This window comes from Vanessa cardui, chromosome 21, assembly GCF_905220365.1.
Source record: "Vanessa cardui chromosome 21, ilVanCard2.1, whole genome shotgun sequence".
Classification (NCBI taxonomy): Eukaryota; Metazoa; Arthropoda; class Insecta; order Lepidoptera; family Nymphalidae; genus Vanessa; species Vanessa cardui.
In genome coordinates this window covers 4,545,031-4,560,028 of record NC_061143.1, presented here as the reverse complement: position 1 = coordinate 4,560,028, position 14,998 = coordinate 4,545,031, and the positions used below count along the sequence as shown (strand labels likewise).

The 14,998-nt window shown below is 31.5% G+C and overlaps 2 protein-coding genes across 2 annotated transcripts; one reads left to right on the top strand and one right to left on the bottom strand.

Moving 5' to 3' along the window:
* The first annotated feature begins 288 nt into the window (after nucleotides 1-288).
* LOC124539047 (collagen alpha-1(IV) chain-like) lies at nucleotides 289-10,398 on the top strand. The gene is made up of 3 exons (XM_047116370.1): nucleotides 289-355; nucleotides 2,202-2,260; nucleotides 8,275-10,398. Exons 2-3 carry the CDS (start codon nucleotides 2,236-2,238, stop codon nucleotides 10,089-10,091), a joined length of 1,842 nt encoding a protein of 613 aa, XP_046972326.1. The 5' UTR covers nucleotides 289-355; nucleotides 2,202-2,235; the 3' UTR covers nucleotides 10,092-10,398.
* Nucleotides 10,399-10,572: 174 nt separating this feature from the next.
* Nucleotides 10,573-12,375, bottom strand: LOC124539085 (leucine-rich repeat-containing protein 71-like). Its single transcript, XM_047116408.1, has 2 exons — nucleotides 12,176-12,375; nucleotides 10,573-11,855 (listed from the first exon to the last, which is right to left on the bottom strand). Exons 1-2 carry the CDS (start codon nucleotides 12,345-12,347, stop codon nucleotides 10,573-10,575), a joined length of 1,455 nt encoding a protein of 484 aa, XP_046972364.1. The 5' UTR covers nucleotides 12,348-12,375.
* Nucleotides 12,376-14,998: the final 2,623 nt, after the last annotated feature.

Genomic DNA, 14,998 nt, shown 5'->3' with positions numbered 1-14,998 from the left:
TATTAAATAATTGTGATACTAAAAATAAGGGATTTTAATCATGAATAAACTGAATTGTTTGTAAAGCGTTCTCCATATTGAGCAAGCTGATAAATGTAAAGTCTAGCTTAATTTATTATCTCAATGTATAATAACTAAAGTTTAAGATGTACCTCGGTTCATCTGTTAATAATTATATGCTTAAGCCACGTACAAAGCATAAGGTACCTGACCCAGTTATTTTGCAAAATCGCTTACATTTATTTCAAGTGCCATCCATCCCTTCGAGGTGGTGGTGACTATTGCAAAGACATATAAGCGCGTGTAATGATACTAAGGTACAGTTGCGCAGACTCGCTCGCGCTTCGTACGTACGGTGAGTTTAAAATGTGTTCCAAATATTAAAAAAGTTAAGTTTAAATATTGTGTGGTAAAAAAATACGCATAAGGCCTAAAATACGTGTGTTATGTGAATTTTAAGTGATTTTATTATTGGTTTTTTTTTAAATATTTTCTTAATTTTAAATTATAATCTTATAAAAATATTTAGATAATTTAAATTTGTGTGAATTTAACTACAGTTTAAAATGAAATAAATGATTTTTTTATGCGAAATTTGTTAGGCGAAATAATCCGTCCGCCCTAATCCGTTTATTTTTTAAATTGCATACGGACCAAAAATGCTTATATTTTTAAATTAAAAGATAATATAGATTTTACGTAAACGAACGGTAAATATATTAAAATAAGTAATATCCTTTAAAAAAAAGGAACTCTCATTGTTAATATATTTAATAGGTACCGTTAAATTTATTGATACAATAAATTGTCTTTATTACTCAAATTATGAAATTAATTTAGTCTAAAGGAGTAACCATGTAGAGAATAAAACAATTACAACCTTCATCCACATAGTTAGTAGAAGTAGCAAAAATAAACAATTTAATTGAAAAGTTTTTCTTAGGAAATCCGTATTCTACACAAAGATCCAACAAATACATCTCAAATCAATCCAATAATGGTAATTGATGATTTCCACTACTTTTCTTTTCTAATTATAATGTGAACCAATTAAGTGACAAAAACCTACCATTATGTAGCTGTCTTTTTTGTATAGCACTTAATTTTATAGCATTGGAATACTCCAAGAACGGATGTCAATAGTAGCGAGAACATTTATTTTTTAATTTACTTATGAACGACATAGTGCATATATTTAAGTAATATTCAAGAAGCAATATTTCAAATATATTTTTGTGCAATTTTTTTTTAAATTATTTTCTTGATACCTAGGTACTTATTTTACCCTCTAGTTAAACGTGTTACAATTTAGCGGACAGTACTACACCTGTGACTTTAATATTATAGAGAATCATTCAGCTATAATTTTTAGACTTAATTTAACAGTATATATATATACTATAATGATAATACCAAAAGCTTTTACTCGCTCACCAAAATAAACATAAATAACCTATAAATATATAATATTAAGTCTAGATATAATAAAGTTAATTAATTTAAGTATTCTTAAATCATCATCTTTTGATCTGACGTGCCTTTTGTTTTTTTCCATTCCAAGGACACCATTCCATTACGTATATCGTCCAGTAATATAAATTCAATAAATGAAACAGTGTAGGTCACTTTAAATATCTTATATATTTAAAAACAGGAAATCTCTATGGAGACAGAGATTATTTTATTGATATATTTTTTAAATACTAATCATTTGCACAAATTACGTCTTTTACGAGGAATATTCTATTAGCTTTTCATAGATATGAATGATGATGTTCTTTAGAGATTTACAAGTTACAAAGAATCCTTACAGTATATGAATGGATCGCTATAAAAACTAATGGTCACGTTTGCTTAGTGCACTCCGAGGGCATTATTTAATTCGTATTTCAAATTTTATGCAATTATTAAATAGACAATAATGTCTATTTATATATAAAATAAATTATAATTAAAAGGGAAATAAGTTTTCCGGAAGATTTTTCGTTTATGCAATCTAAAGGTATCGCTATCATTAAGTTCGTTTCAATATATTCGAAGTTATATTATTTTTGTGAATTATTTATCAATATTTTTTATTTTTAAATGATTATCGTGTAGGTATTTCATTTAATTGATAGTTTTATTACTGAGAGGTTCAGTTCAGCTGCGATTTGATTTTTGTTTTTTTTAACGTTAATTCATATGTTTTTTTTTTACAGATTTAGTTTAGGGTTTCCAAGCGACACCAACAACATGCTACGTTTGTCAACGTTTTGCAGTAAGTATTAAAAAAAAGTTAAATATGACACTTCACAACAATATTACTGCCTAAAATACATAGTTCCAAATAGCTTACATCATGATAGAATAGATAAAAGATACTTAAACGAGTTAAAATTTCATTTCAAACTTTGTATGTGGTGCTAGAGTACCATTCAGACTACCATTGGATTTTGTATTAGGTTTCCGGTTAAAGTAAGAGTTAGGGATTATAAACACATTTTTGTGACATCCCTTAAAGTAAAATTATAAAAAAACATGAATATTTCTCATAATCAATCCTCCCATTCTATGTGATATACTGACTGCTTTATTCCCTAAAATTACAGAGTTTTGTTTTCTTTACTTATCTCTTTATTTTTCTTTAATTATTACGCATTCCTTCTATGATTTTGATAACTTATTTTTTTATATATAAATGAAAAGTAAACTATATAAATATAATTTTCTAATTTTCCGTTTGATAGATCCTGAAATAATGCTTGACAAGAAAGTCAGAACCGGTATCGACTTTATGTTAACCTGATAAACTCAATTCAGAAAATGACAACTTTATACATGAGAATGAATTTTTAAGAATTGCAATAAAACTATTAAAGTTCTTAATGAAGTGCGAACAATTATTCTCTAAAGATTGAATGATTAAACAGAATCCTTATCATGTCTACACGTGTGAAGCGATTTTTTTTTTCATTTGTAACATCTATGTACAAATGATCAAACCCGCTCTTGCAGCGATTTTCGCTGCGCGAAATTTATAACAGTTTACTCCATAGCACACAACCTTCACAGTACCTTATCCTCTCGTGGCATAAATTCAGAAAAGTAGCCGTGTCCTTCCCTGGGACTCAAACTATTATTTACTTTACCTTTATTTATTTATTTTACTCAAACTATACCAAATTTTATTTAAATCGGTTCAGCTTTATAAGCTTGAAGAAGCAAAGATAGAGTTACTTTCGCATTTATGAAATTAAATCAAATCATATGTATTTTATACAAGTAATATTCACAATGAAGCATTTTTGAATCGTAAATATTTAAACACTACCACCGTTTTCGTAGTTAATACAGACGATATAGCAAATTAGAATAGATTATTATCAACTAGTGTCTTCAAAGATCTATGCTTTGGGATGCAGGTCACTGGACGCATTCTCTTTATGTATTTACATAACATAATTGGCAATTAAATGTGTGATAAACATAACTGCACCTTTCTATCTTCTTTCATATCCAACAAAAGTAAACTTCTATTCACTATCGTCGTTTGTTAAGATTGTAAATCGACCAATGAACACGCGCTTATGAGTTCAAAGCCGGGAAATATCCAATTTGTGATCATAAAGGAAAAAATATCGTTACTTGGTGGTAGTGTCTCCAAGCTGTATACTTAAATTAAAAAGAGGTGATCAAGTTTAATTTTGTATCGTTAAATGTTACCTCCTTAATTTGGCAACGTAACCCTGAACTAAATGTACTTACTAATTCATTGTGATTTTAATCTTCATTTGGCAAAAAAATCTCGCAAATTGTACTTTTGCTTTAAAGTTCCAACTTAAATGAAGTTCGTTTGTTTGTTGTAATCTTTCAATCTAAGTGATTTTCAAGCTGTTGTGTAAAAGTTAATAAGGGGAATTGTTAGTATAATTATGTAATATTTAAATATTACAACTGCCTTACATTGTAAGTACTAAGTCTACGCTTAAAATTATTTATTTATTTAGAAAACTGGTGACAAATCTCAATAGTAGGAACCTTAGTACTTAAACATATAGTCACGGGTTCAATATCAAACAGCATCAAGGATTAGATTGAAATTTTATAAGAGCCTGTAAATATCTCACTGCTGGGAAAAGGTCTCCTGTCCTTTTGAAGAGGATGTATGGAGCATATTACACCACGCTGCTTCAATGCGGGTTGGTAGAATTTATTGAGATTAGACACATGCAACCTCACGATGTTTTCCTTTACCACCGAGCACGAATTACAAACACAAATTAAGCACATGCAATGTCAGTGTTGCTTGCCTAGGTTTGAACCCACAATCAACAATTAAAAGGCACCACTGGGCCATCTCAGCTCTGTAGTTGTAAAATAAACCCAACCAAACCCTCGACCTAAAGGGAGAATGTAAAAACATTCTGCCTTTAGGTAGGTTAGGTATTTATCCATTCAATACTGCACAAGTCATCTATAAAATCCACTGCTACTACCAGAAATCCAGGGAAAAATTGTATCATACATAAAATTGGGGAAACGTACTGTACTCTAAAGTACAACTAAGTGAACAAAGTAAAAATAGTATTTTGCGTATAGTTAAAACAATTCCGAAATATAATCATTTTTGTACAAAATAATCAACTTTTTAATATATACTTATAATTTTTCAATTGCACCTTAATCGTCAATCTCAAACACCCAATCAAAATCTTCTATTGTTATAGATTTTATAAATACACCAATAGCTAACGTTCGTCATCTTAGTAATTAAAGCTAACGATCAATTGATCGTTATTACAAACATTTAATCGGACGACTAAATGCTTATGATCCCTTATAACTAACTAACTTTATATAAAGGTAAATTCTTAATTTAATTATTAAGGACATTTAAGTAATTCTACTACTTTCGTATAATATAGCTTAAATCTCAGGTTAATAAATATCTAATCTAAAAATATCACTACGTATCGATTACTTGATAAATATGATTGATACTGTTACATATATAGCAACATTTTCGTTATAACACTATCTTCAGTTAGCTAAATAACACAGTGTAACGTTACATTCTAGTATTACACCTGTCACTCGACTTACATAGGTACTTAGGTAGCCCTTTTTGTTAAGCAATGTAATATGAATCCAGAAAACGCCCAAAGTTCTAAAAAATCGATCATTTCGTCCGAAAATATAAATATATAGGGACTTTTTTAAAAATTGTTATATGGTTTATCAGACTATCTTCAAATATACGGTTTTAAAATTAGTTAAAATTTCGCTATCATATATTCTTTTCCGAACTTCTGGTGATTTCTAATTAGGATACCAATATGTTACTGTAATATTGAGTTAAGATTATTTATAACAAAAAATAAAATAATTATTTGTGTATTAATGCTTTCAGACAACGTAAATAATATATACAACGAGTATAACATTAGCTACGAGTGGATATTATATGTTCTAAACAAACGGTAGCCTTAAGAAATATCGACGTTCACGCTTTTTGAAAATGAACTAACAAATAAAATACGCAAACGCAAATGAACGAAGCGTTTTACAATCTTTTGTGCATTGCCGACTGTTTTGAATAAAACCTTTAGTAATGGATTTAAATTGCATCTATTGATTACTATATCAACACATTATATAATAATAGGCAAGTAGAGCGCGTGGAATATTATTGCAAGAAAAGTAAATAGAAGTACGAAAGCGAAAAAATCCGGAGATTTTGTTCTATATTATAGAGATGAATACGTTTCAGATTTTCTTCGACGATTCCTCACAAAAAATAATCTCAGCTTAATCGTAAGGAACTACTAAGGAAAAATTTTAGTCAAATATATATCGTTTACGATACGATCCCTATATAATACTCCAATACTACAATCCAATTTTTATCGAACCGGAACTGAATCGTTTATAGAATAGGAAAATGACTTAACGATAATGTTTGCGTTAATCTGACTATTTTTTCGATTATTTGGGATTATAGCAATAAAAACTGGAAAATAACATTACAGTTTTAACGAAAAAAATGGAATAATCTTTTGATTGCTGTGCGCTCCATCCGTAACTGTAACCGTAACTCGCTTTTGATACCGTTCTTCTTATTAAATTTCCATCCAAAACTCTATTATTAATAATTGTCAAAAATTATTAATTACGTTACGTAGAATCTCTAGAAAAGTTGGTTATAAAGATATATAAGCACAAATGTAATTTTATTAATGATACACATACACAGACTTATCAATGAGAAATAAGTTGTATAATAATTCAAGTAACAATAACCATTCGTCTTAAGAATTATTTCAATTAGCTTAAACAGACGCTCAAGTTTCTCTAGAATACGGTCAAATCATTTTCCAGTCAGAAATAAATGTGGACCAGATTTATACAGTTCTTATGCTTCCTAGTGCATTGTTCTATATCGTGAGCTCACAGCACGAGTATCCTCTACGTGAGAACTTAGGACTTCCCTATTCTAACTCTATTTACTTGCAAGCAAATATACGAAACAATTATGAATCGTGTCATTTTGGTATCGTGTGAATGTAGCTTTATTTAAAAAAAAAAGGATGTACAGGTCAAAGGTAAAGTTTCAACGTCGATATGTCAATTTTAAACATAATGCATAACCTAATAGCTCGTTTGACTTTGGATGTATGATGTATTATGGTCATGAAAAAATACCATAATTAAACAAATTTACCGATTTTGAATAATAATTGCAGGTTCTAATAAAATTAGTAAAACTCCTAACTTTTAAATAAATAAGGTTAATTTTCACTGTTATTCATTTCGTAACGTATTCTAGATTAATAATTATATTTAAAAGGTTCTAGGTGTATTTATTTTCAATACTGAGTTAAACTTCGTGTGCCGAAATTATTAGGCCATTTAAATATTATTTATTTCTATGACACAGCGAGTTTAAATTGTATTACTTGTGTAAAAATTGTCACTCTGATATTCTCTATCTACGATTCTTATCAAGTAGATTCCATGGCATCATAATTTTACGATTTTTAATTTAAATTTCATTTATATATATAGGTAGTCTTGCTAAATAAAACCAGTACTGAAGGAATGTCATTGTAAACTATTAACTCATACTTTACTGTGTAGAAGTTATGTAAATAAAAGTATTTAGATGAAACACCAATTTAAAAAAAATCGACAATAATATGTAAACTATAAATTGAATTTATACTACGAAAATTTTAATTATGTTCGTGTATTTTATTTCAAATTGAAAAAAACTATTGATGACCCGTCAACGTGCAATAAAGTAATTAAGTTGAAAATTCTTAATGTGATAAGTTTAAGGCCTTTGCCTAGATTTGGAACATTTAATAATAACTATCAAATATTACTATGATGTAGGAATATTCAGTCACCAATTATTTTAGTCAACATAATACAACTTAAATTGAAACGAGTATCCATCGAATATTTCATTAATTTTAATGATACTCATATTATCATACCTAATAATATCAAAGGATTCACCTTTGATATTATTCATTTTATATTATATCGATGACGATAACTGTTTCCGCCAGAATTAGAAATAAGTTTACAAATAAAAATAGTTTTTATATGATTAAAAAAAAATCAAAAAAGTTTTTATATTTTTTTTTTTTGTAAAATTGTTGCGTTTCCATGAATGTCATATGATAACTAGGTACTGGGCGGTTACCGAAAGACGTTCATTACGATTACAACAATTTCCCCATTATACGTGGCTTGCGCAAGCGCCGAAGCCGGCCGGTCCCACGCGATGTCATCTGCGTCCATTGTGCCAAGGGGAGGAAATTAGATAAAACGTTAATAAATACTTAGTCCATTTAACTTATGTTGAAATCGGCCTAAGCATTTTCTAACAACTTTGCAATTGACCTTAAGCAGACCTTGAAATATTACGCACTTTTAAATTATTTTACTGTACATAAACAGATGCTGCAATGGATAATTAATTACCTTACAGACTTTGGCAGGCGAGTCGATGTGTGTTTTCAGTTTATTTGTCTCAACAAAAAAAAAACACAACACAGCATTTATTTGTGATAACCACTTTTTATGAATAACAGTTTATCCATCTAAATGACATAGGTACTACGTCGCCCAAATTATTCCTTCTGGGAATATACTTTTTATAATACTTTAACACAATAATTGTGCCGCGTACCTATTGCATAATATATGAATTAAATATGCCTCATAATTCCTTTAAGCACTTTGAGTTAATCACCTTATTTATAATAAAACCTCTTTTTTCAGTGTTACTGTCGATAGCAGTCGCTCAAAGTGGATATGAATATAACAAACCGAATAAACCATACAACCCCTCGACGCCAAGTGGCCCCGGCTATCAACCAGGACCCACAAGCGGATATCCTGGTACACAAACCTCTCCATCATACCCAAACACGCCACAACAAAATGGATACCCAGGAGTCGGTTCGGGCACAACACCAAGTTATCCATCTGGACCTTCTGGCTACCCTTCAAATAATCAAGACTACAATCGGCCATCAACTAACTATCCCGGTCAGTCTTATCCAGGACAAAGTCCAGGCGGACCAACGGGTCCTTCTGGTGTTCCAGGACAGGGATCAAATTATCCTGGACAAAACTACCCAGGGCAAGGTTCAAACTATCCCGGACAAAACTACCCAGGTCAAGGTTCGAATTATCCAGGACAGAACTACCCAGGTCAAGGACAAAATACCGGAAGTCCGGGATTTGGACCAGGTTCACCCGGTTTTAGACCTGGCTCACCAGACACTCCCAATTTCGGCATAGATGATAACAGTGGTTCTGAAGGTGGAGATTATTCAGCTATACCCGGTGAACCGGATAGAGATTATCCTATACTCTCAGTCGTCCCCGAAACATCGTTCAGGTGTGACGCTCAATCTTATCCAGGATATTACGCAGACGTCGAAGCTCGATGCCAAGTATTCCATGTTTGTGCCAATAATATAACTTACGACTTTCTATGTCCCAACGGAACAATATTTTCTCAAGAGTTTTTCGTCTGCGTCTGGTGGAATCAATTTGACTGTAACTCTGCTCCCAGTTTTTACGGACTGAACGCAAATCTATATGATTATTCCATAATGGGATCTCATGGTGGAATTCCTCAAGGCCCTCAAGGATCTTATCCTGGCAGTTCTGGACCACAAGGCCCATCAACAAACTATCCAGGAATCACAGGACCTCAAGGTTCTTATCCAGGCAGTACTGGACCACAAGGTCCGTCAGCAGGCTATCCAGGCAACTCAGGTCCGCAAGGACCAGTATCTGGGTACCCTGGTGGTACAGGTTCACAACGCCCATCAGCTGGTTTTCCCGGAACTCAGGGATCTCAAAAACCAAGTTATCCGGGATCTTATCCTAGTGGCCCTGGTGCTCAACAACCTGGAGCTCGTCCTAGTGGCCCTGGTACTCAATCACCAGGTTCCTATCCTAGCAGTCAAGGACCACAACAGCCAGGCTATTATCCAAGCGGTCAACAACCGAGCTCATATCCCGGAAGCCCTGGTCCGCAAAGGCCTGGGTCTTATCCTAGTGGTCCTGGAACACAACAACCGGGCTCATACCCCGGAAGCCCTGGTGCGCAACGGCCCGGTTCTTATCCTAGCGGTCCTGGCGGTCAGCAACCGGGTTCGTACAGCCCTGGAGCACAACAACCAGGAACTCGTCCTAGCGGCCCTGGGTCCCAACGCCCTGGTTCATACCCCAGTGGCACCGGATCACAACAACCAGGCTATTACCCTAGCGGACCAGGATCACAAAAACCCGGGTCTTACCCTAGCAGCCCAGGCTCGTACCCTAGTGGCCCTACAGGACAACAAGGCTCTGGCTCGTACCCAGGAACTTATCCCACTCAGGGATCGCAAGGTCCGAGCTCAGCGAACTATCCTGGATCTCAAAGCACAACAAGCTACCCTGGAGCAGGTAACCAAGGTTATCCGTCAGGAAAACCTTCTGGACCAAGCTTCCCATCTGGTACTGGTAGACCTCAAGGACCAAGCGATATTAATTATCCAAGCCCTCAACCTAACAGAGAATACCTCCCACCTAGAAACTGAATGCTCCGTATATTGGATCTTAATACTGAAAAACTTAGATTTATTCGTTAGTTTAAGTTTCCAAAATGCCACTTTTAATATTTAATAATGCATGTTTGAACCTTTAAGAGAAAACGTTGACAAATGTGAATGTTGGTGTAAAAAATCTGAATCGCTTAGTCTGTATAATATGTATGAAACTATCTTTACCTCTTTATATAAAACTGTACATTTAAAAGTATTACTATATTTTTGGACTACATTGTAATGTATATTTTAAATTCTCATAAATGTAGAATTTTGTTGCAAAAGTAAGTGTTCGTAAAGTACAAACATACATATATTTTGATTAATAGAGTTTCATTATAGTTTTATTACGATTTAGTATGTAAAGTATTAATAAAGCATTTCATTTTGTAAATAAAACAAAAAGCTAAATAAAGAAATATATTTCGAGCAACATATTTATATATTTTTATTTAAAATAAACATCTTACTCTCTCTATTTCATAGCTCGACTCCTCCGAGGAAGTAAGTCTACGTTCTTACTAAGTTGTCCAATCATTTTTGTCATTAATTCATTTATGTCTGCCATTTCCATGCAACTTGTAGGCAGATTGTTACCGTCAACTACAACCTTAACAAGGCCACCCTGTGTTATATTTCTTACCGAATTTTGATAAAGTATAACTTTATATAATTTTTTAATTGATATATACGATAAATTGTTATATGCCAAATTTAGTGAAGCAAGCGTCATATTGCCGAAGCTGTATATATAACCATCAATTTTCTTTATAGAGTGCGGAAGAAATGGATATTGTAAAGGTCCTAATATTTCGGCAAGCATCATTTCGGCCTTTGTTTTAACAAATTCTTCAATTACACTGCTTGGTCTCTCCTTTTCTTTTCTAGCACTAGATTTACTTTTTAACGTTGTAGTTGATGTTTTCTTTCTTTTCGACGAAGTACTTTGACTGATTTGATCAAACGATCCTTTACAATATTTATCTAAGTATTTTTTATACAGAGTATTTCTATATTTAAAATAATCTAATCGCTTTTGACGCATATTTAATATTTCGTCACTTGTTAGAGGAAATTCAATTAACACGTCAAATAAGTAAGAGGCACCGTCGTCGTTGATGTGGTTGTCGGCCAAATTTAAATACCGCAAATGTCTATTAGTTCTCAACGCACATCCGAAATATTTCACTCCCTCATCTGTTATGTGGTTTGAGGATAGATTTAAAAGCAATAAATTATCAGCAGCGGCCGCGTGGTGTAGCTTCGAAGCGATTATTTCGCAAGCCTCATCATTTACCTTACATCTGCATAATGAGAGATACCTGAGACTGCTTCTCAATAACATACTATAATCGTCGCTTGCTAAAGGTGATCCGTCAAGACATATTTCTGTAATTGTTGACACATTAACCATTTTTCCCAATTCGTGTATAGTGTACATATCGATTCCACAGTTGGTAATACTTAATCGTACTAAATTCTTGTAGTATGGTACTAATAAGCCGATTATCTTTAGCAGAATAACCGGTACTTGTGACACTTTCGTTATTTTAATTTCTGTTAAAGTATTGTAATTATCATATATGAATGTTGTAGTTATGTTATTTGTGTAAGACACAGATGGAGCCACGGATGCAGCTTGATCCGAATTTGCAGGAACGTCAACGGTTGATTCCGGTACCCTGTGTTCCGGCATCAAACTGATTCTTTTAGACTTAACTTTAGTGTCCGCCTGCTTCAATGCCTTGTAATAATCGTCTAAAATTACATTTAAAACTACATTTTTACAAAATTCATACCTTTTTTTTAATTTTATTGAATACGTTAATTGATATTATGAATTCAAATTGTGTATTCATTATCGAAAAATAAAACTAGACACAATGCAATTAAAAAATAATTATGACAAATAAAAAAACACTCTTAATAAGTGTCCTCAATTCGATTAGGGCTTCCAAAATAACCTTTCGATTATAATAAGCTGTAACTTTGAAACTTTTTCGCACCATAAGATCATTTCATGTTAAAAAATCAAGCATTCTTAATATGGGATTAAATATATAATAATGATAGCAAACCTTGTCTTATTTCCTTTTTCACACTTACTGCATATGGACAATTAAACTTAGCGCATGCGATGACTAGCATATTATCCAAGTCGCCGACATCGTCGTGAATAATATTTTCAGATTTACCAGACCGAGCCGACCTGATTGATCGCAAGCTCTTCGTCGATTTCGGAGATTTCATATTTTATATAAAATTAATAAATAAGTTTATATATAAAACATAAAAAAGAATAAAATAAAATATTAAGAAACCGAATAATAAATAAATAAAAATACTAGAAATAAAGTATTTTCATTTTCAAAATAAATCAACCTTGTCAAAAAGATGGCAAAAAATATAACAATGACAATAAACAAAAGTAAAGATTTTGATGCCAAAGAGATTTTTGTGAAAAAGCATAAGACCCTAGAAAAAAAAATGTTTTTATAATCTTTAATATTCACTTAAAAATTTTTTCAACGAATGACAATTATATCTTAACCAAATCTCATCCTGAGCCTTTCTCTCTTTCTCACAATAGTATGTAATTAACTCTTATGAGAACTATTGCATTTTAATTTCACTATTACAAATATAATGTAGGAGATAAGCATGTCCGTGAACACAGACTTTGTCTATTTATTTTTATTAGTAACAGGACTACGGCTTAGCAAAGCATGGAAGTGTAAATTTTGCCTTCTTCCAAGCTCTCTTACCTTAGTTAGCAATTAAATGTGACTTTATAGCAATATATACTAATATTAAAATTGAGGAAAGATATCAGATCATTTTAAAATAATTACATAGGTATTGTAATTATTTTAAAATGACCCAGGGTTTCAACCAAAATATCATAATGGTACCTACCCAGACGAGCTTGCACAAAGCCCTACCATCAAGTAAAAGTTGGTTAAGCTATTTGCAATGAGTTCGGTGAGGTGTTCACTTACAGAACTTTTATTAATATATAAATATTTTGGTCGTATAGTGTATAGAAGCACCACGGAGCAAAGTAAGTATGTATTAGGTAGATATTTAAGGCTAATCTAAAATACGCTAAAAGAAATTCATATATACTCAACATTTGTCATATTCATGTAAAATGATAATCACAAATGAGTGCATAGCTTATTCATTTGCCAATACTATATTAACTTTCATTAACAAATTCCAAGGTTTGTTATTCATAAAAATCGAGCATCAGTCCAGAATATCAGTCATATAGGAAAAACGTCGCCGACAGCTCAATAAGGTAGTCAGGCGTTGTTATAATTATGTTTATCATATGTAATTACATCGTATCTCATACTACAAGGGTTAACCCACAATTGTTTAAACAAAAAAACACTCTTAATATTTCAAATAATATTTATTACATTCTTGAAAGACAAATTACTATCCATAAATTAAGAATTGATACTCATACATAACTTTATACAGCCAAAATAAATTCTGGATAAAACTATCCAAACTAAACCCACAAATTGACTTGGATTTGTACCCGAGTAAGCAGCACTAAATTCTCAAGTATTCATTAATTACAAATTAATTAATTATTGAGGATGTCATCGTTGTTGAAGAATATTCTGCCACGTGTGTAGGTACCGTATCGACCAATCCGCACTGCAGCAGGGCACAATAAACTCTTCTACGTAAAATAATAGTAAATCTATGCCCACTATATTTAGATAGTGGAAATAAATAATAAAATAGTATCAAGACACGAAAAACACCAGAGAAAATAAAATTCTCACCCACGGGACATTCTTACGTTATATATCTTAAATTGAAAAATTTGCAATAACACCCAGTTTTAGGGAACATTTATCTTCTTATCTGTCTATTTTTCTTATCTCTTCTATATAACTATGTACTTCTTTAACTATTGCTTATTTGGGTGTTATTATTATACAAGATATATTGAAAAAATTTAAAATACTCTTTACTTAACTATTTTTATGTATAGATATATAGTTCCAAGATCGTATATCAAGATAGTGTTAAGAATTTAGATTAATTAAAAGAATTACGTTTGATTATATATTTTTAATATAACTTAAAGTTTAATACAATAACTCTTAAATTAAAGCAAACTAATGGCTGCGTATAAAAAATAGTAACAATTACGCCTATAACAAATAACACGAAAGAAAATTAACTTTGATACTTATTCTAAAATTATAACTAAAAACCGCTTTCCTTGGTTGTTTAAATATATTGAATTTGTTTAAACGTCAATTTATTTTAACGTCAAAATAAACATAAATCATCAAAAATCACTCATTTGAGTTCGGACTTAACAAACATAAAAAAAGAAACAAAATACAGTCGCATTGACAACCTTTTTTTGAAGTCGGTTAATAATTCAATAATACTTAATTTATACGCTAATATGAATTATAGAACATAAGGTTACTTAATTTATAAGCTACTAAAGAAATAATAATGAGAAATCATGTTAAATTTTAGTAGACTAGAACTTTTAGGTAGTTCGTTTTAGTAGATGATTGATTAAAGACTAATTACCGAAACATCTGTTATACTTATCGTTTATAACTAAGCTGTTTTGACCTAAACTAAATTTAATGTACCAACATTCATCTTATATTAGAAAATGTGAATTACAATTAATATTAAAATTAACTATTTAAAAATTGTTTTAATGAACGTAAACCCTTATGTAAATTTTTCTCTTTTTTTTCTGTGGCTGGCTTTATGTGATTCAGCAACTGGTATGTTTTCTGTTATCACCGCCTTCAAAAAATGTTCAATAGCATTAAGTTTATCGCACGATTCAGGTATATTATTTCCATCTAAAACGATTTTTAGTAGTCCCGTACACTCAGCTGGTT